The sequence below is a fragment of the Fusarium oxysporum genome, chromosome 5 (assembly GCF_000149955.1).
Source record: "Fusarium oxysporum f. sp. lycopersici 4287 chromosome 5, whole genome shotgun sequence".
Taxonomy (NCBI): Eukaryota; Fungi; Ascomycota; class Sordariomycetes; order Hypocreales; family Nectriaceae; genus Fusarium; species Fusarium oxysporum.
This window is the reverse complement of record NC_030990.1, coordinates 880,106-904,842: the sequence shown is the minus strand read 5'-3', so window position 1 is coordinate 904,842 and position 24,737 is coordinate 880,106. Positions and strand designations below refer to the sequence as shown.

Below are 24,737 nucleotides of genomic sequence, written 5' to 3'. Positions count from 1 at the left end.
GCTAAAAACAGAAACACGTTCAATAGAATAATATTAGTAACAAAGAACAATTAAATAAATTAATTGCATAGAGTGCTGTTTTGTTAAATGACTTCCAATGCGCCACTTCCATTGTTCTCATCCCATCTCCGTTCTCTATACCACTCGATATCCATTCTCATCTCCACTGTTTATTATCATGAATCCACGCCCATGCCCATGCCACTGCCATGCAGTGCGGTCTCCTCCGATTTTGTGAGTATCGTAGGGTAAGGGTCCAGGCGCCGCCGGCCGATGTGCATCCCCGTTTTAAGCATATGCGTAACCAATACGATTGAGCATAGCAAGCGGGCAATGCAATGCAATGCAGGGCTACCGACTTGTCTTATCCTCGAGAGCTCTAGTTGATGCCGAGCTCTTCTCTCCGCCTTTCAATTCATTCAATCCTATACTGAACCTTTCTTATTTTGTTCTTCAACCTCTTTCTAGGTTATACCTACGACTGTACTCCGCTCGCCCACTTGGAAATATCTGAACTTTACTTCAACCCCGCCATCACCGCTGACTTCTTACACCACCTCGAACACTAACAACAGCTAACATGGCGGACAAGACTCAAGATACTCACACGACACCCGTCGGTCCCTCATACCGCACTCACCAGCAGAAGCCCAGTGCCACCGTCTCTGTCGACGTCAAGCTAGACAATGTCCATGTTCTGTCGCAGACCCCTCAGCTCATTGCCCTACTGTCGTATGTCCACTTCCCTAATTGGGCGTCCCAAGCCTCGGAGCTGAGAATCGTCCAGGAAAATTCGTAGCAAGGAGACCGAGAGAGCAGATTTCATCTTTTACTCCAACCGAATCATTCGATTGCTAGTTGAGGAGGGTCTCAACCACTTGCCTGTCATTGAGCACACTGTCACTACACCCATTGGCCGAAATTACAATGGTCTCATGTTCCAGGGCAAGATCTGCGGAGTGTCCATCATGAGAGCTGGTGAGGCTATGGAACAGGGTCTCCGTGACTGCTGCCGCTCTGTTCGTATTGGAAAGATCTTGATCCAGCGTGATGAGGAGACGGCCCAGCCCAAGCTGTTCTACGATAAGCTGCCCGAGGATATTGCTGACCGATGGGTGCTTCTTCTGGATCCCATGTTTGCTACTGGTACGACGATATCCCATTTCACATGTCATTCATGTCGCAATCCGTCTAACGCAGATATACAGGTGGCTCTGCTACCATGGCGGTTCAAGTTCTCAAGGCCAGGGGCGTTCCCGAAGAACACATCCTCTTCCTCAACTTGATTGCAAGCCCCGAGGGTGTCAAGAACTTCTCTGCCAAGTTTCCCCGCTTGAGGGTCGTGACGGCTTTCATCGATGAGGTTTGTCACACCGCCCGCACACACTGTCGCAACGTATTGGCTAACCAGGCATTTCTAGGGTCTCGACGAGAAGAAGTATGGATGCTCAACCCGAATGACACATGATGTGCTGACCAACCAACAGTTATATCGTTCCTGGCCTGGGAGACTTTGGAGACAGATTTTACACCATCTGAGGAAGGAATCAGCGCAAAGGTTATATATCCCGAGTCGGAGGCGCATAGAAAGGGGTCGTCGAGTCATGGGTGTAACAAGTCTTGGTATTGATACAAGGCGCATAAAAGAAACGATTAATAGTCATCCTCTCCGTAGTGCTCGTCGTCGTCTTCATCGACCGCCGTTCGGTTACCTCGTCCAGCTCCTGCTCGAGATGTGCCAGTGTAGCCAGGCTCCGCGTTGTCCTCCTTGGCGACGGCATCTACAAGTTGTTAGAGATTGTCGATAGAGTCGTAGAAGGGATATTGTAGACTGACCTGCTGCGTCAACCCATTCACCGTAAACGTCAACCGCCGCAGACAGATCTGTCGCAAAGTTAGCACCCGATGCGCCGGAGGCAAAGGAGAGTCCGTGGAAGCCGTACAGTTGACCGCGCATTGGAACTTTTGTCCGCAGACACGGCAGTCGAGTTGTCCGACACCAGCCTTCTTGTCGAGTTTGACTGAAACCGAGTTTTCGTGGTTACAGAAGAGGCATGCGAAAGTGGTAGGAAGGGGATCTTTCTGGATTAGTGTGAGCGCAAAAGCCCCAGGGCCCCCTAAGACAGAGAATACGAAAATGAAATGACAAGGGCTCGGCTTGGAAGACGGACCTTCTTGGGCCCCATGGGCTTGCTTGAGGACTTGCGCTTGCCCATGATGTCTGTAAGTTCCGCGATTCGTGCGCGACCGGAACGAGAAGAAACGCGAAACGGGGAAAAAAGATGATAGTGAATTTGCTGATGTCAAGCTTTGGGCTCGGACTAGGACTAGGCAGCCCAGGGCAGTCCCAGGAAACAAGGCGCCAGCCAGGGATGTTTCGTTTGGTTCGTTATCTTATCAGCAGAGAAACTCTGTTTGTCGCATTGCACGTGCTCACTCTCTAACAAACGGTTTTGGGTTCTGTTAGTGCGGCAGTTGGACGGTAGGCGTGTTTCTAGTGCATGCATCAAGCGGGGAGAGAAGCCCGATTGCCCCGCCCCCGCCTCCCGGCGACCTCCGTGATTCTATACGTGAACGCCGGATTCCGTGAAGGCGATCCTTATCAGACTAGAAGAATGAGGATAAGAGGATAAGCTTGAAGAACATTGGTATCAGGATTGCATGGGTGACTTTAGAGGGTCGTTTGTTCGTTGATGCCGTATCAATACGTGTTGGGTGTGACCATTGACAGACAAAGAGATGTGAGTAAACGAGAAAACAGTCAGAGACATGAGCAAACAACCAAACCAAACCAACCAATGACTTGAGAGGCAACCTCACTAACAACGGAAGCATCTTCCTTGCATATTCTCCTGACCATCAACTTCTACACCGTCACCTTCACCTTCACCTTGAGTTTGGGCGCTGACGACTAAACGCAGGGGGATTCCCCTCCGATTTGGCGGGGTAGCTCCCCTGGCCTGGCCTGGTTTGGGCTATGGCTTAGGTCGGTGGAGATTGAGGCTTGAGACTTTTGAACGTGCCGCCTTATCATGTGGTCTCTTATCAGCGAATCGTGAACTGTCAATTCCATGCTGATAGACGCAGGTCCGTCACTGGCTATCATGACTGCTCTTTGTTGGGAGAGCTCCCCTCTCTTCTCTCATTTACTCAACTTGGTAGCTAGCCCGATTACGGCGGCCCGATACATGAGAGTTATGTTTGTATAGGGGCCTCTCCCGTTGATCTGCTGACCTTGGAAGGTGACATATAAGGTTAGAGTAGCACAGTTAGGGTGATACGGATCTTGATATCTACAATTTATGTACTATCTGAAGTCCTTGGAGGTTGGGGATGTGCTACAGCTCCCCCTGTTCATGACGACCCCGTTGTAAGGCATGTGTCACCATGGATGGCTTTCCCCGACCGCTCTTCCTATTGTTCCGGTCACTCTCCATGTTTTTCTTTTCCTTTCTTTCTGAAAAAGTAAACTCTCTTTCTCTTTCTTTTCTTGAACTGTATCATATCGACTTCTCTGCGACATATATCGCAACCTCACACTCGCAATACAGTCTACCCTAGAGATCCGCACTCAACCCCACGTTTACGTCTACTGCCATCATCATGGCATCTGACGACCAGCAATCCAGCATGCTGGAAGCTCTACAGGAGATTCAGCGCACGCAGGCTCTTCTAGTGAACGCGGTCGAATCGCTTTCTGGTAGATCGATCGAAGAATCAGGTGGAGATGTTGGCAAGAACACCATCCTTGAGCCAGGTTCTCGTGAAGATGACAATGAGGGTGGAACGCCTTCAGTAGAGGTTCCTGCTGCCTCTGGAGACAAATTGAAAGCTCCTGCGCTTCCCTCATCCGAACAGCGCCAGCAGCAAGGATTCACATCGCGTATTATTCTGACGTGAGGATTCCTGTATACAAGCTCCACTAACACCGTTCGCTCACACAAGGTAACTAGGACTTACCCCAAGCAGATTGGAATTAATCCTTTGCCCATGGACTGGGGAAATCAAGACCCTGTTAAGCGTGGCCCTATCGTAGTTTCAAGGGCTGCTTCTACTATTCGACGTCGTAATGGTTCGTCCGTCCGTCTGTGTCTGTGATGCATGTGTGTTAGTTAGTGTTACTGACTTTCGTAACTTGCGTTTAGCTGTTGGAGGTTTGTTATGTCCCCTTTTACTGATGTGTCCATTCGTTAACCGTGTTATTTAGCCCAGTGAGTTATCAATCACCGTTCATTTCGAGGGAAACCATGCTAAACAAGTTGTTAGTGGTGGTTCGTACTCGATCTACTATGCCCTCGCCGTGGCCAGCAACGAACTGAACGCCGACCACCGGTATGTCCTTTGTCTCCAATCCAAAAATCCATAACTAACGGCGTATTCACAGTCCCGACTTCACCAACACCGAGCCGGCGGCGAACATTGGTCCTTTCCCTCAATGGGGAGACCCCAAGAAGATTGTTGCCATGGACCCCTGGGGACATCTCGCTCCTTGGCTGTTCAAGGACACCATAGAGAAGGACAACGGTATGGATTGTGATACCAATTGATAAAACGGCGTTACTGATGGCTTCATTAGTCGATATTCGACCGACCATTGCCATCACCAAGGCTCATATGAAGGTCGGTGTCTGGATGGACTGGGAGATGGAACGGCTGTCGCTAACCTTCTTATCAGCTTCCTGAACTTGCCGAGAGTGTCAAGGCCGGCCGACTGTGAGTTCGCTCTTCCGTTATTTTCGTAATACAAGCTGACCTTTGTAGGGTACCCGATGGCAAGGTTTGCCTGAATGATCAGGGTGAACTGGCTGTCACCAAGTTTGCTGTTGAACCAGTATGTCCCCAACACAAGCAGTCAAAGCAAGTTTAACCTCACACTCTAGGTCTGGTACCTCCCCGGTGTGGCAGAGCGATTCGGTATTGGTAAGTATACAGCCATTGCTTGATGGTGTATAACCACTAACGCGACAAAGACGAGGCCACCCTACGACGTTCCCTGTTTGAGCACACAGGAGGAAGTTACCCAGAGGTAAGTAAGCTTTGTGCTGGAAGATCTCACTGCTAACACGTTCTAGCTTATCACCCGCGGAGACATCAAAGTATTCCTTCCTCCGATTGGTGGTCTCACTGTGTACTGCTTCGGAGATCCAGCCAAGATGTCGGATGAATCGGTTCGACTGTCTCTGCGAATTCACGACGAGGTATGATTCCCCGACTTTCTGCAAGACCCCGAACTCACCGTGTTCTGCAGTGCAACGGCAGCGACGTGTTCGGATCTGATATCTGCACTTGTCGTCCTTACTTGATCTTTGGTATCGAGGAAGCCGTCAAAGAGGCTCAGAATGGTGGCAGTGGTGTTGTCATCTACTTCAGAAAGGAAGGCCGTGCGTTGGGAGAGGTCACCAAGGTAAGTGCTGCTTGATCACAACCCACAGAAGCAAATCTAACTATTTTCCCCAGTATTGTAAGGATGAAATCCCTCAAGATTCGGAGAAGCAGCCGTCGTGTAGATCTGGGGTACTAATTCTGGGGTAGTGGTCTACAACGCGCGTAAACGCGGAGCCGATCGCGCATCAGACTATTTCAAGAGGACCGAGAACATTGCAGGTGTCAAAGACATGCGATTCCAGGCTCTCATGCCGGATATCCTGCACTGGCTGGGCATCAAGAAGATTGACAGGATGCTTAGCATGAGCAAGTGAGCGCCTGAGAGTCGAGCACGTCGAGGAATTGACAGCTGACATATCTCTAGCATGAAGCATGATGCGATTGTCGGACAAGGGTAAGCTGATGATGAGTCGGTCTTGTTAATTTTTGATGCGAGATTAACATGGTCCTAGGATCCCCATTCATGAGAGGGTCGAGCTTCCAGAAGAACTGATACCCGCTGACTCGCGAGTCGAAATTGACGCCAAAATTACAGCTGGTAAGTGAAATGAGAGCCGGCAGACGAGATGAGGCCCCAGCTCTATAAACAAGGCGGAAACTAACGGAGATGAAGGCTACTTTACCACTGGTAAACGTATGACTACCGAAGAGCTCCAGGCGGTCCAGGGAAGAATATGGGAAGAGTGAGTACTATCCAATCCAATTGTGCTGTTCGGAGCAAAGACTGATGACTGTGGCAGCTTCGATCATTAAACGAAACCGGATAGATACGGGCTCAAGCTGTATGTACAGTAGGGACGTGGCGCTGAGCGTCGCGGGGTGCGTCAGCAGCTTCCCAAGTTTGCAGGTTACTGCAGGTCGGTCTGAGCCGTTTTGCGTGGGGGAAGGATGATGATTGCTCAGAATCCATACGATGGCGACGATGCCACGGTACCATTCATCCGTGGTGTTGGGGCTGAGTGTCCCGAACGAGGTACCCGGTCAAGGTGGCAGGTCATACAGGGCAGTTGATGGGTTGGAGACAGTGAGAGAAGGCCGTTGGGAGCATCCGTTTTCGAGTTTAAGCGCGTCCGGGAGGGAGTTGCTAGCAAGGTTGTGCATGCTGTAGAGGTTGCAAGATTTGAAGATGTAGAGTGACTGACACTGGATAGTGAGTGGAACTCGGAATGGAAGCCTACCCTACTAGTAAGGGGATGGCCAGGATAGTACCGAATGAATTAAATCCACCTTTCGAGGCCCGTCCGTAGATTGTTCCGAATGGAATCGGTGAGGCGGTCACAAGTCACAAGGACCGTTTTTAATGAGTTGTAATTGCATATTTTCTGACTCCGACACCGTATCCGACTAAAGGAGCATTTACCGAACACCGATACAACCTTAACCTTGTACGGTACGGCATGATAAGGCACCCCCATGTATGATTGTATGTGTGAGGATGGAGTCGCTTCTGTCTATGTCTGTACACGTGTAGAGCACGTCTTGTGGCCATGAGCATGAGCATGAGCATGAGCCAAGGGCAAGGGCAAGGGGTCAGTCAAATGCGATGCGATGCACGAGGCGGAAGAGATTAATGATAACTACCTAGGTAAGGTACCTAAGGTAGATAACTCAGTCGCCTTGAATTGACTCTGTTGCTATCAAAAGAAAACCTCCGAAGGTTGCTTACCCCGGCCCGAGAAGACGATCAACGATCCATCACCATGCTATGCTATGCTATGCTCTGCTGCCGTGCCATGCCATGCCATGCAGTTCCATGTTGTGCCATGTTTATTGCCGAACTGGGTGGATTAATTGCCCCGGGTGATTAACGTGTACATCAATGATCTTGGCCATGGTTCATTCATGTTCATCAGGTACGAGGCCATCCATAGGTGATGGTCAAGGTAATGATTGTCTAACAGAATGCTCATCATGGTGAATGATTTTCCGTTCTTAAATGGCATCGCATCACACATCCATCATTCTGCTTGCTTGTAACCCAACCCACATTCAAAGATCCAGCCCCCATCCAGAAACGCTCTCGACTATACACCATCAAAAAGGAGACCGATACGCTAGAGAGCCTTGGCCTAACGGATGGCTTTTCGTTCTAGTTAGTATCCAAGCGAGGGTTGGTAGTGTCATGGACGCGTCTTTCGATCGATGCAGTACATAACATATAGAGTTCACTCAGATGCAATGCCAATCCTCAAGTTTGATCCCATTCCAAGGAAAACAAACAATAGAGCGTTTCGTCTTCCTAAGCGGTATGCATCTTGACGACCTGTTGGGTAGCAATGCGACAGTAGCTCCGACAGGTATTCCCATAATTTTGCCTTACCGCCAGAAGTGCCCTAGGTCAACCCATTCCACCATCCACGTACGCTGGGCCCGAATAGACGAGTGCCTCGTCAGGGCGAGTCATCACTGGCTTTACAGGCTTGGAGACCCCCGCATATGCCTGCACGGGAAACCCGCCTGCAGTCCCCGGGGCCCGCGTCCCTAGCCAAAAAGGCCCAGGGGGACAAAGACCAGGATTCTGGGCCATACACCAGGAGACACGCACCAAGACCAGCGAGTGGAAGATGGGTTGGTGTTGGCAACCAGATGCAGCGATGAGCCGACAAGTGGCAAGCAGAAAAAAAAAAAAAAAGACTCTCTTACTATTCTGAGAATATGAGTCTGGTCTGGTACCTGGACTGCGGCCTTTTTCGAACACGAATAGAGGACCCATCGTTGCGTGATGCCAAAGACTCTAACCTCTGAACGGCCGAATACAAGGGTCAAGTCTACTCACCGATGGAGGTTATGAAAGATCGTGATGGTACCTGTACAGAGGCTCGGAGAGGGAACGGTACCCATGTCGGCCAACTCCAAAGCTTGTTGTTACTGTAATGATGACTTGCTGTGCAGCGCACGCGCACGCACACGTCCCCAATGCAATGGCACCCTTGTTCATTACCTTACTTAGCTTACCCGCTTGGTCTAACCGCAGCCGTGGTAGCTCTACCACATGTACACAAGGAGGTGGTTGATGTGTGTGGATGTGGATGTGGATGCCTTGATATTTGTCTCTATGTACATACATATTCGAGCTACTGCCAGCTCTTCCCGTCCATCCAAAGTCTCTTTCACTTTCTTGTTATTCTTCTCAAATGTGAAACCATCTTTCCAACTTACCTATTTTAATGCACATACAACTTGCAACCTTCAACAATCAACACATCTGATATACACAATGGCCTCTTACATACGAGACAGTCGAAGCGCGGTGAGAGCTCATAGGCGAGACTCGTCGTCATCATCGTCCTCAAACACAAACTCCAACCGCACAAGACCACGACTTCTTCGCTCTAGTGCAACGGAACCTTCAATCACTGCTTCAAATGCCATCAGAGGCTCATTCGCTGGGCCCGAGCTCACCACAAAGAGCGACTGATCTTCTCAACCGTGTTGCCGTCTACTCGCCATCTCCAGAAGCCTCGACTCCAGGTCCAGTCTCACGCCACGCCGAGCCCATCTCAATCTGCCGTGATGACCGAGAGCATTCACCCTCCAGCAGCCCAGGAACTCAGTCCGTCGTGATGGTCGACTCACCATCTGGTATGTCTCACACCAACATATTTATACCAGTCGATACTAACATCAGTCAAGGCTATTACTTTAGCTTTCCTAGCTTTGAGGAATGGAACAGGGACAACCAAGAGGATATGAATAAGGACTCTGATGACTGAGATGTGACGGGAAAGAGGGTGAGAGGAACCAAATGGCCTCAAACCGAAAAAGGAAAACAACATGACTACGACAGGGCGACAACAACAGTCGCTCATCCAGCACGGCCACACTGTCGACGAGACAGCAAAGGCCTTCGCTGACGGCTCAAAGAGGAGCAAGTGACAGCGAGGCCATTGGAACCAAGGGATCAGAAACGCATCGTCAACCAACAACCACACCGGCCTTTTACCAATATGAGACTGGAATAAACGAGGTTGTGGCTGGCTGATTGCGCCCTAGGACTAGGCTGGGTGGATAGAGGTGAAAGGCTTCTTGGTAGAAGAGAAGCGGACGCTGAAATCGAGCTGTACACGATGAATGAATGAGGAATAGCTGCACCTCTGAAAAGGTGGAGTGAAGGGGGTCCAACAACAGAACAGAACGGTCTGGGTGAATCTCAGGACCCATTGACAGAAAGCAAGACGCTTAGATCCAGTTGGACGAGGTCTGCTAAAACACAAAGAAAACAGATAAAAATTATATACATCTCCCTAAAACATACCATAATTCATAAGTTGTAATAGATCTTGGTTGTCAAATGTGATAAAACAGCATAAACTATGACATACGTTGCCTGTCGGTTCCTTGAATAGAGACTCAAATGACAGCATTCATCGTAAGCAGAAAGTCTTGGTAGGACGAGTCGTCCACGCGGGCTAAGGTAGCTCAGACTTGAGAAGAGATCATTGTGGCTGTGGCTGGCTGGCTACCTAGGCTGTGGCTAGCCCCGAGTACGTACCCTAAAGAGTGAAATTTCGAGGAAGGCACGTGATGTGGACGCTCTTGCCCTGCGATCCATTATTTTTCGATCCCACAAAGCTTTAGCGCCGGAAGAACAATTGGACCGCGATTTTTCGATCAATTCGTCGCTTAGACCTAAGCTGCTGCACACAAAGATTGAAATTATTTCGCCCCTCCAACCACTCTCTTACCAGTACCATCTCTCCAACGGTTCACACACAAGCCAGCAAACATGGCGGTTGGAAAGTGAGCATCACCCACGACGACCAGCTTGTGATGAATACAATGGGCTTACGCGTTATTTCAGGAACAAGAGACTCTCCAAGGGCAAGAAGGGCCTCAAGAAGAAGACAGTCGACCCCTTCTCCCGTAAGGACTGGTACTCAATCAAGGTTGGTTATCTCGAAACGCGCACAACATCAACTCCCGGCTAACTCGATTTTTAAAGGCCCCTAACCCCTTCAACGTTCGAGAGTGAGTGACGACCGCGAGACGAATCTGCAAAAAAAAAAAAGTTTGTGGGACATGGGAGATTAACAAATTTGCAGTGTCGGCAAGACCCTCGTGAACCGAACCACCGGTCTCAAGAACGCCAACGACGCTCTCAAGGGCCGTATCCTCGAGGTCTCTCTCGCCGATCTCCAGAAGGATGAGGACCACTCTTTCCGCAAGGTCCGCCTCCGTGTCGATGAGGTCCAGGGCAAGAACTGCTTGACTGCTTTCCACGGCCTCGACTTCACCTCCGACAAGCTCCGATCCCTGGTGCGAAAGTGGCAGACCCTCATTGAGGCCAACGTCACTGTCAAGACTACCGACGACTACCTCATCCGCCTCTTCGCCATCGCTTTCACCAAGCGACGACCCAACCAGGTCAAGAAGACCACCTACGCTGCCTCTTCTCAGATTCGGGCCATCCGACGCAAGATGACCGACATCATCCAGCGTGAGGCCTCAAGCTGCACCCTCACCCAGCTTACCTCCAAGCTCATTCCCGAGGTCATTGGCCGCGAGATTGAGAAGTCCACCCAGGGCATCTACCCTCTCCAGAACGTGAGTAGAATCTTTGTCCTCGGTCACAGATGAATTTGTAGGTCTAACACTTCCCAGGTCCACATCCGAAAGGTTAAGCTGCTTAAGGCCCCCAAGTTCGACCTTGGTGCCTTGATGGCTCTGCACGGCGAGTCTGGCACTGATGACCAGGGCCAGAAGGTTGAGCGGGAGTTCAAGGAGCGTGTCCTGGAGGAGGTTTAAAAGGATTATTTTGGCAGGTTGGCGCGGGGTAGGCAATAGGGGCCTCGCGGCTAATAAACTCATCCCTACCAAATTGTTTCGGTCATCGCAAATGGCGTAGCATCACAAGAGGAGCTCCGGGGATTGGGTTCATGTTCCTTTGAATGAATGGTAAAAAAAACGTTCGGTCAACACGGCGAATGATTTATGACGTGTGACTTGCTTGTCACGACATTGGATGCTGTGGTGACTTGACGCTGGTCGTGAGGGACGTTTTGAGATGAGAGCCGTAGAAGAATTCAGAGCTGATACCCTATCTACCCAACATTACAGTGCCACTCCAAGGTGCCCAATATTGTGTGCATGAATTCTAATATTCAGTGTATCTCTATCTATTGAACGTAGGGTAATATTACAGAGGCGACGAAAATATTGTCCAACATTCGCCCCAATTAGTGGGACAAGACCCATGATACTCAATTCACCTGCGTCACTCGGACTTTTGAAGAAACTCGACGACAGCTATCGACTGTTAGTGCCTATCCGAAAACTCTCACTGCATCCATCGGGCACTCACCTTGTCTGAACGCTTCAGGTTGCTCTGAAATGAGCCAGTGACCAGCATCAATATCAACAAGTCGAAACTTGGGGAAGAACTGGCCAATCAGAGGTAGCACGTCGTCGGGAACATACTTGCTCTGGGTACCTCGAACGAACAGAGCCGGTTTCACAAACCGGACCTCATTGGGGTTCTTGTAAGGAAAATCTCCGAGGTTGTCCAGTGCCTTACCAAGAGTGTCGAGAGGGATGCGGAACTTGCGCACCTTTTCGCCATCAGGGAGGTACATGTTGCCGAGAAGGAACTGTCGAATGGGCAGCGACTCCTCATACTCGCTGAGGATCTTGTCGGCTTCGGCTTGGCGCGTGACACCGGCTTCCTGGATCTTCTTCATGGCACGGACGTACTTGGGGAAGTCTCTGCTGAGTGAGACGTCCACGGGGGCATTGTCGACCGCCACAATATCAGCTACGAGTTCGGGAGAGCGGAGTGCAAGAGCCATTGAAGTTTTGGCTCCCCTAGGTTTGTCAGTTTGTTCGTGTTGACTACTGTGAAGCAACGGCTACTCACATTGAGTGTCCAATGAGAGTTGTTTCCTTCAGACCATGACCCTCGATGAACTCAGCTACATCCTGGGCCATGGCACTGTAATCATGTTTGTTGCTGTGAGGTGACTCGCCATGGTTTCTGAGATCCTGTGAACTGATATTGAGTTTCTATCAACCTTTCAGAACCGTTGACCGTTTACTTACCAAAGCATAAACATATCTTCCCAGATCTCGGGCCAAAGCTCTATCCTCATATTAGTTCTAGTTCTCATGGATCAACGAATGGCCAACTGACTTGCTTATAGCCCGGTTATTCTTCTTTGATCCGAAAAGTCCGTGGAGGAACAAAATTGGAGAGTTTCTCTTGTCATATTTTGGTTGTGAGGGTTCATGCAAATCGTAAACCAATGGCCCAACAGCCTGGGAGTAAAATCTCGTGCTTGAAACTGCAGCCCGTAGACCCTGGTGCCCAACCACCGGGACTGCAGTCGTAGCTATCCTTCGCAAAGACAACATGGTTCCTCACACGGCAAATCTTGAAGTTGTTGAGCAAAGAGCCAATTACGTAGATCTTAAAATTGCCATTTTGGGTAAAGCTAGGTCGATTCGCACCGTTTTACTGCATACTTGCATATCTAATCTTCAAGCACCATGATGTCACCCTTCCTTCTTCAACTTTTGAGCTTGCCAATAACTTAGGACAGTGAGAAAAAAACACAATATCGCATACAACTTGGACCAAGAAAGAGATTGAAAGAAACAACAACTCCAAAAACAATAGACCGAAATTCAGTATATGGTCTAGTCAGTCGCTCAAAAAAAGATCAACAGGAAAGACAAGGTATGAGAGTGTACAAAATTGGAGAAACATGTTCAAGGAAATATGTTGGTGAAAAGAGAATGTATGGTTGGACGGCTTAGCTGTCCCAGATGGCACCATAAGCTGGCACGCCGCGCGTCTCCAGGCCGTACACGACCTTCTTAGTGATCTTCTCGTTGGCTATTATTATCACAGCTTCGGCATCGAAACTTTTGGCTAGGTTATAGCCCATTCGCACAAGGTCTGGTCGGCCTTGAGTCTTCGTATTCCAGATAACCGCGTCCGGAATAGCGTCTCGAACCTGGCCAACAAGCTCTTTGCCGAACGACTCTTCTGGTCGTGATGTAGACCAAATCAGCTGTGTAGGGCATGACTGATGGACAATGTGGCCTAGTAGCGGTCCAATCCCGGATCCTGTGGCGACAACGACGATTCGGTTGAAGAGAGTTGCGATACGCATCACACCACATGTCGGCACACCACGTACCCAGATGGAACTGGGAGGGTTTTGTATGCAAGAACGAGTCCAGTCGCCGGCATTGGAGACAACCAACGAGTAACCCTTAGCATGTTGATTAGCCTGCGGATTGGGGATGGTTGCAAAAGAGTGCCATTCGATCAAGGGTCGTCGTGATAAGCGGGTGAAACTACCATTCACGGGAACAGTATAGTCGAAATGCAGGCGGACTGCATGGTCAGAAAGCACTTCGGCCTCAACGGGAACCTTGCGCAGGAAAAACCATGAAGAGGCAATGCTGAGTGTGGCCACCACCAAGAGCCAGAAGTCTGGAGTCTTAACGGTGGCAATCCCTAGTTCTTGGTGTTGAGGCCGGGAGTCGTTGATCGCCAGAATTGTCCGAGCCCAAAATAGACCCAATGATGTCCAACCGGCAAAACGATGGAAACGCTCAAAGAAGTTGTGGTATTGCTTCCGGAAAGAGGGCCATGCAGTAGCCACCATGGAACATAACAGCCCGCATAGAAACCACGATACGACCTGTGTCGCCAAGGACCCAATCGCGTGACCCTCGCAGAAACCTGCATTGCAGATTGTTCCACGTACCGTCGAGATAACCAGCCATGCCGTGGCACAGACTCCCGCACCGGAGTGCACACCACCCAGGTGATATATCTTGGCACAGCGTTTTCTGATTCCGAGCGGCAAATGCTTTGGTACTGAGCAGAAGATGGTATACAGGATGTTGATCACCGTATCTTGTCGTACAAGTACTGCGATTACAAGGTTAATGGCAGTGATGATACCAAGCCATTCTGACTTGAGCTGCAGAGCGATCATGCAGATCAATGCTGCCAAGTTTAGTAATCCTATGAGACTGAACAGGGTGCGGTAGACGATGAAGATCCTATGTCTTAGACCTCTGAGGGGTCGTGCCATCGTCTTATCAGGCAGACCGCGCTCAAGATCAATCTTCTCGGTCAGAGTCGACAGAGAGGACATCGACGATTGGGACTTGAGTTCGACGTGGCTGTCCTGGACCCCTTCTTTCTCGTATGGTTGCGTTGCAACACTCTGCTTCGCCAAGGCCAGTGCCTTGAGCTTTCCCTTGTCGACTTTTCCATTTGGTGTTGAGGGTAACTCATCGAGGAGGTGGAGGTGTGTAGGAATGGCATAGTAGGGCTGGTGTTGCTGTACATGCTTAATGGTGGTGGTTGCATCGCATCGGCGTGGGGTGGTAAATCCATGTATCTCTCCGTCGATCAGCAGCGCTGCCGCCCGAGACACGCCTGGGGCCGAAGCTAGGGATGCTGAGATGCCGTCTAGCTCCACGCGGAAACCCTGAATTGAGGTCAGATCATGGCGAATGCATGAAGGGACTTTTGATGTACCTTTACTTTGACTTGATCGTCAACTCGGCCGAGAATATCGACTGAACCATCAGGTCTCCAGCGGCAAAGGTCGCCAGTGTTGTATATCGTTGATCTGGACTGTCAGCTCTGGCACAGTCTAACCAAGCGAGATATCTTACCCGTCATTGGCAAATGGATCTGGCTTGTATCTCTCCGCCGTCTTTTCATCAAGGCCGATATAGCCTCTAGAAACTCCACGGCCGCCTGCCCACATCACTCCCGTGGCACCCATAGGTACGGGTTCACCTAGGCCGTTGAGGATATATACTCTGTTATTAGGAGTCGGTCGACCGATTGATAATTCTTGTCCAACGACATGTTGATGCATAGTATTTACGATCGTTGTTTCGGTAGGGCCGCAGCAGTTCCAATATGTGCCGTGATTTGCCCACAAATCGGCAAGACTACGCCAGTCAGTAACTGTTGGAAGCTATGCTCAGCTGAGTACTCACCCTCTTGTAGTTGGTTCGCCGGCTGTGGCCACTGTTTTGATCCTGGGATATTGTGTAGGATGGTATTTGGAGAGGATTGTTGGTGTGCAGATGAGGACATCAATCTATTTCCGTGTAAGTTGGAGCCTAGGAATAGAGTGATAAAGTCGTCGCAAACCTGTTGGAGAGTTGGCTCCCAATTGGAACCGCGGAGAACGAGTGTTCCTCCATTGCATAGACAAACAAAGACTTCCCATGCCGCTGAGTCGGGTCAGAATTGGAAACATCTTGGATACGAGAAACTCACCCATGTCGAAACTTATGTTGAGGACTGAGCCAACGCAAGTGCCAGCTGCTACCCCCAGATTCCCCGGGGCCAGGCACACAAGATTGGCGACATTTCTGTGAGTGATGTCGACGCCCTTGGGCTCTCCCGTTGTTCCTATCTCCTTGTGAGAAGGGCACTCCGAGACATTGAGCTCTGTGTTGACTTACCTGATGTATATATCACGTAACAGCCGGACTCTGGAGTTGCAAGGTCGATATGGACGTCTTTCTCGACAGGGCTCGTTTTTATTTCGTCAATAACAACCACAGTCTGGTTGGGATGTTGGGAGATGATACGGTGCTTTGTTGAAGACAGACAAAGGACGACGCCCACCGCCAGCCTGCTCAAGGACTCGACGAATGGTTTCATCGGGAAACGACACCTCCATCGAGAGGAACATATTGAGCTCCGCATGAAAGGATTGCCCAGATACCAATGATCATGTCCAGTCCCCTTTTAGCAACAAGGGGGACCCGCGAGTCAGGACAGACACCTTGAGCAATGAGCTGTGCAGCCAACTCTTGAGCTCGTCTTGAAAGCTGTCCATACGTCAGCTCCTTTGGTGATTCTGGGAGGTCACGAAGAGCTATGGTGTCTGGGGAAGTTCTTGCATGGTGGTAGAATGCTGAAGTGACTGTTGGGAATGGAGGCTCGACACAGTCCCCTTGGCCAAGTTGAAGAGCAGACTCGTGCAGGGAATGTCCCTGCAGCGGGCTGACGACGGCCATTGTGAAGAGGGCTCCTTCAAGAGTGAATTAAGGTGAGGAAGAGACAATGGGGATTGTTGATGTCTGTTGTTGACCGTTGAGTTGACCCTGAGATAACAACGGACGGGCTTATATATTTTCAACGGCGTGGCAAAGGTGGCACCCGCCCTGGAAAGAATGTTTCATCTTTGTCTTCTGAGATGTCCATACTCATCATTATCGGTCTTTGATCAATCAATCGTCCCTTGACATGTCCCCATTGGGGGTTGACGTCGTCGCGAGATATGGAGGTTGCCCTGATTTCCACAGCAACTTGGGTTCGAACTCACGCCCCGGAGGGGACGGCGGACCCAGATTGTCATAATTGCTTCTGCATTCCTCTCACACCCGCCCGGGGGTCTTAGTTATACGGAGCCGGCCCCGGGGTACGGAAGAATGTGGGACGGGGCAGCCCGGTCAAGAAAGGAATGTGACGGGCGATGAGACATGTGCACGCCAAGGGGGATCCGGACAAGGGTCCGCAATTCAGGTACCGATAAATCGCTTTTCACATTGAGGAACCGGCTTCTGGGGTATTCCTTCAATACTACCTTGCCTGAATCCGATGGGCTGGATCTTAGTCGTGGTACTCGACCACACCTTGGAAACCGGAACCTGTCAGTCAATCTTAAGTGGCAGTGGACCCTTGGCCAGGGCTATCGATTATGACGGACATGTCTTGGAGATCCATTCCCGCCCTGCAATTCGGGGTGTGTGAAGATGCCGTGAAGATATACATAGTCTGTGGCTTTTTGGTGGTGCCAAGAGTGTCTTTGATGATTGTGCTGTCAACTCGACTCAACTTGGTGAGTTGATGGCGCGTCCTTTTGGCATAAAAGATACTCAACTAATCAGGGTTGAAGACCTGTCTGTCACTTCCTGACACTATCAACCAGTTCACAGCTCTACTCTTCGTTTAATCATCTCTTCTTCCAACGTCATTATTCATCATGTCAGATGCCAGTCTCATCATTGTTGACTCTCCCGCGCACGCACCAGGGGTGTCAGTGATCACACTCAACCGCTCAGAGAAGCGCAATGCACTCTCAAAAGCCATGATCACCGAGTTACTTGGAGCTCTATCTCGAGTCTCGGCTGACTCAAACACCAAAGTCATTGTCGTAACTGGACGCGGTTCTTGCTTCTCGGGTGAGTTAAGTTCCGAACCACGTTTTCTTGGCAGTTTGTTGATCTGCTTGACAGCTGGTGCCGATATCAAGGAGATATCAACGATGGATGCAGAAGCAGCAAGATCTTGTCGTTACCTGGAAGATCTGTGCCATGGCATGGCTGCTGTGAGAAAGCCTATTCTAGCAGCAGTAGATGGGCCCGCAGTATGATCTCTTCCAGACTTTGCGGTAAAGCTGGTAACTAACAACTCGTGATAGCTTGGAGGTGGTTTTGAGCTTGCCATGATGGTGAGACTACCACACAACGGCAAATAGCCAGTAACTAACATGCACCAGTGTGACTTGATCTATGCATCGCCACGTGCAAAGTTTGTGCTCCCCGAGGTGAATCTCGGTCTCATCCCCGGAGCGGGAGGCACTCAACGGCTCACGTCTGCCTTGGGCAAGTTCAGAGTATGCTTCATGATACACGTGCTCGAGATGAGGCGCCGAGACTGACTTTGTTCACTAACTTAAACCAGGCCATGAAAGCCATCTTGCTTGGAACGCCGGTCTCGAGTGAAGAAGCTTTGTCTTGTGGGCTGGTCTGCGACATGTTTAAGGATGGGCAAGTATTGGACAAGACTATCGATGCTGCTGCGCAGGTTGCAGCTCGTGGTGGTGTTGCCGTTCAATTGGCTAAGGAAGCTATATGCCGAGGTTTGTTGACATCCTTTGTCTCATATTGTGGACTGAAGCTAATGGTCTGCAGCTGATGATTCATGTCGCGATGACGCATTTGAGAGGAGCTTGTATTACTTTGCTTTTGGGACGGAGGAAAAAGCAACAAGGGTTGAAGCCTTTCTACGACGGTAACTTGTTAACCAGAAGTCTAGTTTCAGTAGATGATTTTTGTCTGGCATCACTAGCTAAGTCTTCGTCATCATGGTTCTGGTGGAGCAATATCAGGTTGCTTGAGCTCCTGCATACCAACGAATAGCTGTCACTTGTTCCCTTCTGTAGCAATGGTGGTGGAATTATATGACCTATATATTACTTGCATCCCTTTCCCTTGTCGCTTACTGGCTCGCCCTATCGGAAGCTCCCCCAGGTCGTCAGTGGTCAGTGGAGTGAGACAAGAGCTTGATGTTCGGCGACGGACCTTGATCCCGCCAGAATAACTGCATCTAATGTGCTCATGCCAAGCTTACAGTTTGAGAAGAAACTATGTGAAAGTGATTATCGGGCAATACTGTGCTGAGATTGTCAATAAAGGGGATCTGAAGACAGTTGGTGAGGCATTCCGAGACCCGTCGCTTTTCGGCCTCTGTTTGCCACGCGCCAGAGCTTGGTGAACTGGCGTTTAGGAATGGGAAGATCTTGTCTCTGTTTCAATGCTGTCTTTCTGGAAACATGAGATGAGCGAGGGATGGGACGCTGTTCTTCCGTGGAGAGAACTTGCATGTGTCTGCCAGCAACTTGAGCGATGTAGGAGTCTACAAGGCTCATGACTATCCCTACAGTGACTATGTCAGTGACCAAGTTTCACAGGAATCTTCAAGTTGTCATGGGTTAATCGTCATTTGATCGTCGATCAGAGAACTATCTCATCCCGTGATGAGGACGATATGTGATAGCTGATCGTTGGGATGCCTCTTTGCTTTTGGATGTCGTGAGTATTCGGCATGTCAACTTGTCATCAGCGTCAAAAGATCCCTAGTCTTGGAGATAGTCTTCAACTTCAGCTTAACATGGGCATGAGCATGCCTGAGAGGGTATTAGCAAGGCTTAGCAGTGGATGGACCCGCGCCAAAAGGGTTGAGTGGCTTCTTTTCTCAAACCTCGCCTCAACTCTTTCCAAGCCTTTGCTTTTATCTTGGCCCGAAACTGTCGTACTCTCACGACTGTATGTGGTTTATTTTTCACTCAGAGTAGAAGAAACATGAGGCTAGATAGTTCTCGTCGGCAAAAGGGAGGGATCCACAGAGAAGTCTCAGTTGACGACCTGAATGTCGGGATATACCCCCTTGATCACTTGTCATTATGATACTTAGCCCGTGTCTCAGCTATCACTCAGCCAGTACCGTGGATACGGATTCCATGATATGCTCGTACTAGGCAGATGAGGAGGCGAACAAGGGCGAGAGATCTGCACACAGACAGAGAGAGGTGAGTTGACGAGACAGACCGAGTGTTCGGCCGAGGACAACCCCTGTAGAATGCCTGTAGAAGCAAAAAAGTGAGATGTATCGTGTCAGTTGAAGTGAGTAATTGATTCAACGAGTGCAGGATCTGAGACTCGTGCGAGATTTACCACAAGGATGTGTTGTTGACCTTGATCGATGTTGTCTGTAGGAAAAAGTAAATATGGGTCAAGGGGGTTGATCCTGGTCGATCAGTCAAAGAAACTCGAGACATTGCTCACTTTCTCAGCTCAACCAGAGACTGACTCAGTCTTGATTCGTCATTCATAACCTTTTTATGCATTTGAGGGCACTTGCCTTGTTTTTTGTCAAGTATCGAGTTGGTCACTCTCATCTCACACACATACTGAACTACCCTGCAGTGGCCTGGTGTAAATATTGATGAGATGGATGTCAGGCATAGCAATTGATAAGAGCAAATTGAAAAGAGCAAATTGATGCACAGAATGTTGCTTCTTTCTGTTTTGGTTCAATTCTGTGCTGAATTAGACAAGCGACTCTCCAATGCTCTTCTCCAAAAGCATCACGACTCCAGTGTAAACATCGTGAGACAGGTTGGTGTCCTCTAGCCCAACTTCGCTGCTGTGAAACTCGCCATCGATATATCGTGAGACTGCACTCCCATAACTTGGCCCAACAAAACTAGTGACTTGGTCTACCAATCGCTTTGCAGTTCTATAGTCTGTAAAGAATTGAGAGCCGATACTTGACTTGTCTCGCTCGCTTCGAAGGAGTTCAATTGGTTTCCCGAAAGCAAGCTCCATCAGAAGAACACCCAAATAAAATAACGTTTGGTTCCTCATCGAAGTTAACTCTTGATGCTCTTCTTTAACGATTTCCTTCACCTGCGGCAAGCTCTGCAAGACAAAGAAACGATCGCAGATGGGGTCATCTGGGCCTTGGATCAAGTAAATGTCTTGGCTGCGAATGACTTTCGGCATCCATGAACCCTCATAAAGCTGAAGAAGACTAGAAGTAACAAGGACGGCCAGCTTCAGTCTGTCTTGTTCTGATAGGATCATGTGTCGTTGATTTTGTCGAAGGACTTCATTCAACGATGTCATGGTTCTGTCGGACCGTTCTCTGTATTTGCTCGCAACGATCGGGTACACATCATATGCATGTTTTTTTTTTTTTGGAAGTGACGTGCTGAATATAAGCCCAAAGCAATTTTCTGATGCTCGTACAAAGGGCTGTCTTATATTTTCGCAAAGGTCTAAGATCTTGGTCGCTTGCTCATGTTCCTCGCGTGCTGCCATCTCGATTTCTTGTGAGGTGTCTGGAGGCTGAGTTGAGTCAGTGGGTGTTGGAAAAGGGCCTCCCTTGAGTGGCGAATGCCTAATCGATCCTGATGATTGGAAGCGCTTTTCGAATTTCGAACGTAAGGTTTGTGCCATGGCGTACGAGCGCGCTGCAGGCGTTGGTTTGACCAATACATCCGACCATTTTGTATCATGGCTGGATGGAGCGGCAGGGCTCGCACCGGGTTCTTTATACGAGAGAGAGACGAAATTCGGCGCCTGTGATGAGACTGTCATGCTTTATATCATCTGGAACAATATCCGATGTCCGTTTCTCCAACTGTAAACCAGGGTGATGCTCGCATGGACAGCAAAATCCTGCTTGTAAGGCTGCAAAGAGCTCAGATGCTATGCTTCGCATGTAGCACAGGAATTTGCCTTGGAAGCGTATCTTCCTGGCTGAATCGAGCTGTATGCTCCTATTCATAAGCTGTTCGAGGACCGAAACTCCCTCATTGATCCGAGATAGTAAGCCGTCGAGGAACGAGTGCCTGAGTGATCGTCTAACGTTCGACTCATCTCGGATCTGGATACTTATACTGTTTATAGCCTCGTTCATGGTAGCATTGATCTCTCTCAATGTTTGATCGAAGAGATCACAGCCTTTCCACAACCGTCTTCGAAGTTTGGCTTTGAGTTCCGGGTCATCATCGAAGAGGCGACCGGGGTGTTGGATCAAGTCCTCTATTCGTGAGTGAGGCACAAGATCGACGAGAACTTTCTCACACACATCTTCAAGCCTCACCCGTTCATTTTCGAGCTTGTTGCTCAACCTCTCCAGTTCATAATCGTATCTGCGGCTTCGTCGGAGTACCGCTATCCCTTGGCTCCCTATTTTGAGTGTTTCAATCGCGACTGGTATCGCCCCCAGAATAAGGCCTGCAATTTCAAGACCAGACATTGCTCTGAAGGCACCAAAAGACCTTGATCCAGGCGTTGACAGTATATCTTGACGATACTTTGATATTCAGCCGAGAGGTCATAGATGGTTGCTTGGGTATGAATGAGTTGGGTATAAATGAGGGGTTGAAAGTGCAAGAACAATATTGGTGCATGCATATTGTGAGGAGGTATGTTTGCACATTGGCAGTGCAGAGCACCGAAGCTTAAGTCTCTTCACTTCTCAGCATGGACTCATGTCTCTACAACACGAATGTTTCCATGGTGATACTTCCCTAAAATGTCCAACAGTATCGATCAACTCGCAAAAGACTGCACTAGAGGGTTTGAAGTCCTGAATCTACAACTGGAAAACCCGGCTGTCGCTAATATTGTAAAATCTGATGAACTTGCCCGATTAAAGAACGAACAGAGCCGATTCACTCGATGGAAGAGAAATGCTGGAGCGCACACACTTGATCAGAAATTACAGAACAACACACGTGTCAAGATCCAAGCCATCCGGCTTCTGAGCCACATTCAGAGATTACTTGAAGATGCTCACGCAATCACAGTTGGGGATCAGGTACCCTGGGATCAGATAAACGACGAGGAGGATTCACAATCAGAAGATGAGAGGGAATCACTAGACAGTTCTCCAGAAACAGAGATGGAGCAGGTTCTGGCTCATATAGCCAATGCTATTGGCAATCTCTCGTATCTTGGTGCGACATTGAGAGAACCATTGGCTGATGGCAGAATCACGGATGAAACATCACCTTATGAGCCCTTCGATGTTCAGCACGTTCGCTCGAAGTACCCTGCGGTCGACAAGGTTATAGCAGAGCGTCTTGGGAAGGACATCTCGGCTAGGCGAAAACTATTTCAGGGCCAAGATTCGACAGAGCTGAGCTCCTACCCCTCAGGAGGCCCACCAGCAGATGAGCCAACACTGGAGACCCTCTTCAACGAGCTTGATCTCGAAGACTTGAACTGACAGGGAAGCGAACAAGAGGAGATCTATGACGAGAACTCCTCCGAAACCTCGTATATAGCCTCGGAAGATTTGCGAGCTCACCAAATTCCTCACTTGCCACAGAAAGCCGCGGATGGGGGTCCATTTCGATGCCCTTTCTGCAACAAGATGACGAGGGGATTGTCTACCAAAACCTGGAAGTAGGCGACATCTGATAAATCACATAGATATGAGCTGACTGTTTCAAGAGAGCATGTGTATAGGGACCTGCAGCCATACCTTTGCTTGGAACACAACTGTTCCATGCCTCATCATAGCTATGCTCGCCGGAGGGATTGGATGAACCACGTTCTCCAAGAACATTGGACAGTCTTTGTTTGTCCTTTTGGATGTAGCCTGAAGACCACTTCAAGATCTAAATGCAGAGAACATTGCCAAACACACGGGGGCGAGAAGGAGCCTTCTGAAATCGAGGATCTCGTCCAGATTAGGACCGTCAACAAGACTGAGATCCCTGAAAAGACAGCATGCCCACTGTGTAAGTAACGCCTAAGGAGCATGGAATTATACCAAAGCCACATCAGCAAGCATCAGAAGCAGCTTGCACTCTTTGCTATTCCCCGCGGCCTTACCGTGACAGAAGAAACGCCGTTACAGCCCAGCAGAGAAACCGGAATGGATGGGTTGGACCCTACAACACAAGAAGTTGGAACCCTCAATAATGAAGACCTCACTTCACTGAATAAAGACCAGAAGGAGAGCGTAGCAAGTTCCACTTCGGGGCCCGACGAACAATCTGGTACATCCATGAGAACATCCGACTACTTTTCAATAGGAAAGAGGGCTCGCTCGGGAGGGCACACTCAATCGGCATGGGAAAGCTTTGCAGGCAGCAGCAGTAACCCAGGACGACAAAGAGGCGGAGTAAGCCAGTGGCAGTGCTGTAATTGTGGATGTGGATGGCACAACGTTAATCTCAATGCGAGTTGCCCTGTATGCCAAGTACGGCAATGCAGTGGGTGCATCTATTGCTGGTCTCTCGTACCAATTACAAGAAAGGGAGCTGAACCTAAGGATAATATCTGTCCATCAACTCAGAGTCTTAGGGGCCAATACGGAAATGACAAGTCTTAACAAATATCATCTAATATCTTACTTAAGTTCTGGGATGTCAGATAGGTCCACACAACATCATTATACTTTCAACTTCTTCATCGCGGTAACCAGGGTATCTGCCGACCTCCTCGCCATATCAGATTTCTTGCCTAATATCCACAAGCCCTTTACACAATCTTGTGCACGACGCATACTCTCCTGAAAATCATGACCAGTGTTGGCCGGTGTAGTCAGCCCAAACTCCAAGAAATCATTCGCTTCGTGTATTAATATCATAGCCGCCTTGGCAAATGCCCTGATGAGGATGATAGTCCATGGCTCTGTAAGAATAGTTGCTTCGTTTACTGCATGATGGAAATGTGTCATCTGAGGTGCCGTCATGTTTGTTAGGTTGTGACTTGGCGTTGATACTTTTGCTAGATCGGATAGTTCTCTTGCGCTCGCTTCACGTATTCTTGTGACCATCTTGCTGGCTAATCTGCTTTGAGACGCTGTTGCTTCTCCTAGCTCGTTCTCATCGACATACTCGATAAAGATCGGCGAGCATGAGAGCACCGGAGGGTCCAATGAGCAGAAATACAGACAAACCAGCTCTGGAAGACGGGCTGGGCACTGAATTCATAGTCGTGGAAGTAACTCCTTTGAAGAACCGCACCATGTGTTCATATTTCCAATATCGATAGAGGTGAGGGTTGTGGTTTTTGGATTGGTTTCCTCCAACCTTCTCCACCACGACCAACCT

General features: G+C 49.3%; 13 protein-coding genes across 15 annotated transcripts; 6 read left to right on the top strand and 7 right to left on the bottom strand.

Annotated features, from left to right (window-relative positions):
- The first annotated feature begins 73 nt into the window (after positions 1–73).
- Positions 74–2,055, top strand: FOXG_01418 (uracil phosphoribosyltransferase). 2 transcript variants are annotated; one of them, XM_018378230.1, is made up of 5 exons: positions 74–732; positions 788–1,146; positions 1,209–1,363; positions 1,422–1,438; positions 1,488–2,055. In XM_018378230.1, the coding sequence occupies exons 1-5, from the start codon at positions 581–583 to the stop codon at positions 1,537–1,539; spliced, it is 735 nt and encodes a 244-aa protein (XP_018234121.1). In that variant the 5' UTR covers positions 74–580; the 3' UTR covers positions 1,540–2,055. The 2 variants fall into 2 exon arrangements, with proteins under 2 accessions (XP_018234121.1, XP_018234120.1); XM_018378229.1 differs by having other exon boundaries at positions 322–732; positions 1,209–2,055.
- Positions 1,342–2,360, bottom strand: FOXG_01417 (uncharacterized protein). The gene is made up of 4 exons (XM_018378228.1): positions 2,172–2,360; positions 1,944–2,082; positions 1,837–1,884; positions 1,342–1,781 (listed from the first exon to the last, which is right to left on the bottom strand). Exons 1-4 carry the CDS (start codon positions 2,214–2,216, stop codon positions 1,654–1,656), a joined length of 360 nt encoding a protein of 119 aa, XP_018234119.1. The 5' UTR covers positions 2,217–2,360; the 3' UTR covers positions 1,342–1,653.
- A 401-nt stretch (positions 2,361–2,761) lies between these two features.
- FOXG_18099 (uncharacterized protein) lies at positions 2,762–2,860 on the bottom strand (the record flags this gene model as incomplete). Its single annotated transcript, XM_018398148.1, has 1 exon — positions 2,762–2,860. The coding sequence occupies one exon, from the start codon at positions 2,858–2,860 to the stop codon at positions 2,762–2,764; it is 99 nt and encodes a 32-aa protein (XP_018234118.1).
- Positions 2,861–3,457: 597 nt separating this feature from the next.
- On the top strand, positions 3,458–6,625 carry FOXG_18098 (GTP cyclohydrolase II). The gene is made up of 17 exons (XM_018398147.1): positions 3,458–3,896; positions 3,954–4,080; positions 4,241–4,332; positions 4,385–4,524; positions 4,577–4,620; positions 4,676–4,713; positions 4,762–4,831; positions 4,881–4,920; positions 4,971–5,026; positions 5,073–5,198; positions 5,249–5,404; positions 5,458–5,461; positions 5,533–5,695; positions 5,750–5,779; positions 5,838–5,923; positions 5,999–6,068; positions 6,126–6,625. The coding sequence occupies exons 1-17, from the start codon at positions 3,604–3,606 to the stop codon at positions 6,136–6,138; spliced, it is 1,548 nt and encodes a 515-aa protein (XP_018234117.1). The 5' UTR covers positions 3,458–3,603; the 3' UTR covers positions 6,139–6,625.
- A 1,375-nt stretch (positions 6,626–8,000) lies between these two features.
- On the top strand, positions 8,001–9,778 carry FOXG_01414 (uncharacterized protein). Its single transcript, XM_018378227.1, has 2 exons — positions 8,001–8,967; positions 9,019–9,778. Exon 1 carries the CDS (start codon positions 8,378–8,380, stop codon positions 8,801–8,803), a length of 426 nt encoding a protein of 141 aa, XP_018234116.1. The 5' UTR covers positions 8,001–8,377; the 3' UTR covers positions 8,804–8,967; positions 9,019–9,778.
- A 174-nt stretch (positions 9,779–9,952) lies between these two features.
- On the top strand, positions 9,953–11,607 carry FOXG_01413 (40S ribosomal protein S1). The gene is made up of 5 exons (XM_018378226.1): positions 9,953–10,125; positions 10,187–10,271; positions 10,328–10,353; positions 10,428–10,929; positions 10,987–11,607. Exons 1-5 carry the CDS (start codon positions 10,112–10,114, stop codon positions 11,128–11,130), a joined length of 771 nt encoding a protein of 256 aa, XP_018234115.1. The 5' UTR covers positions 9,953–10,111; the 3' UTR covers positions 11,131–11,607.
- Positions 11,600–12,732, bottom strand: FOXG_01412 (uncharacterized protein; the record flags this gene model as incomplete). Its single annotated transcript, XM_018378225.1, has 5 exons — positions 11,600–11,631; positions 11,687–12,186; positions 12,239–12,363; positions 12,421–12,460; positions 12,512–12,732. 5 exons carry the CDS (start codon positions 12,730–12,732, stop codon positions 11,600–11,602), a joined length of 918 nt encoding a protein of 305 aa, XP_018234114.1.
- A 401-nt stretch (positions 12,733–13,133) lies between these two features.
- On the bottom strand, positions 13,134–16,392 carry FOXG_18097 (nonribosomal peptide synthetase; the record flags this gene model as incomplete). The annotated part of the gene is made up of 8 exons (XM_018398146.1): positions 13,134–14,834; positions 14,885–14,978; positions 15,025–15,309; positions 15,358–15,461; positions 15,515–15,597; positions 15,644–15,778; positions 15,832–16,015; positions 16,063–16,392. 8 exons carry the CDS (start codon positions 16,390–16,392, stop codon positions 13,134–13,136), a joined length of 2,916 nt encoding a protein of 971 aa, XP_018234113.1.
- Positions 16,393–16,847: 455 nt separating this feature from the next.
- Positions 16,848–18,580, top strand: FOXG_01408 (enoyl-CoA hydratase). 2 transcript variants are annotated; one of them, XM_018378224.1, is made up of 7 exons: positions 16,848–17,216; positions 17,274–17,559; positions 17,614–17,744; positions 17,799–17,828; positions 17,877–17,993; positions 18,062–18,239; positions 18,292–18,580. In XM_018378224.1, exons 2-7 carry the CDS (start codon positions 17,361–17,363, stop codon positions 18,393–18,395), a joined length of 759 nt encoding a protein of 252 aa, XP_018234112.1. In that variant the 5' UTR covers positions 16,848–17,216; positions 17,274–17,360; the 3' UTR covers positions 18,396–18,580. The 2 variants fall into 2 exon arrangements, with proteins under 2 accessions (XP_018234112.1, XP_018234111.1); XM_018378223.1 differs by having other exon boundaries at positions 16,848–17,559.
- A 1,556-nt stretch (positions 18,581–20,136) lies between these two features.
- FOXG_01407 (uncharacterized protein) lies at positions 20,137–20,787 on the bottom strand (the record flags this gene model as incomplete). Its single annotated transcript, XM_018378222.1, has 1 exon — positions 20,137–20,787. One exon carries the CDS (start codon positions 20,785–20,787, stop codon positions 20,209–20,211), a length of 579 nt encoding a protein of 192 aa, XP_018234110.1. The 3' UTR covers positions 20,137–20,208.
- Position 20,788: 1 nt separating this feature from the next.
- On the bottom strand, positions 20,789–21,925 carry FOXG_18096 (uncharacterized protein; the record flags this gene model as incomplete). Its single annotated transcript, XM_018398145.1, has 1 exon — positions 20,789–21,925. The coding sequence occupies one exon, from the start codon at positions 21,923–21,925 to the stop codon at positions 21,215–21,217; it is 711 nt and encodes a 236-aa protein (XP_018234109.1). The 3' UTR covers positions 20,789–21,214.
- A 198-nt stretch (positions 21,926–22,123) lies between these two features.
- Positions 22,124–23,809, top strand: FOXG_01406 (uncharacterized protein). The gene is made up of 2 exons (XM_018378221.1): positions 22,124–23,079; positions 23,128–23,809. Exon 1 carries the CDS (start codon positions 22,205–22,207, stop codon positions 22,898–22,900), a length of 696 nt encoding a protein of 231 aa, XP_018234108.1. The 5' UTR covers positions 22,124–22,204; the 3' UTR covers positions 22,901–23,079; positions 23,128–23,809.
- A 43-nt stretch (positions 23,810–23,852) lies between these two features.
- FOXG_18095 (uncharacterized protein) lies at positions 23,853–24,722 on the bottom strand. The gene has a single exon (XM_018398144.1). The coding sequence runs from the start codon at positions 24,458–24,460 to the stop codon at positions 24,074–24,076; it is 387 nt and encodes a 128-aa protein (XP_018234107.1). The 5' UTR covers positions 24,461–24,722; the 3' UTR covers positions 23,853–24,073.
- Between the last annotated feature and the right edge of the window lie 15 nt (positions 24,723–24,737).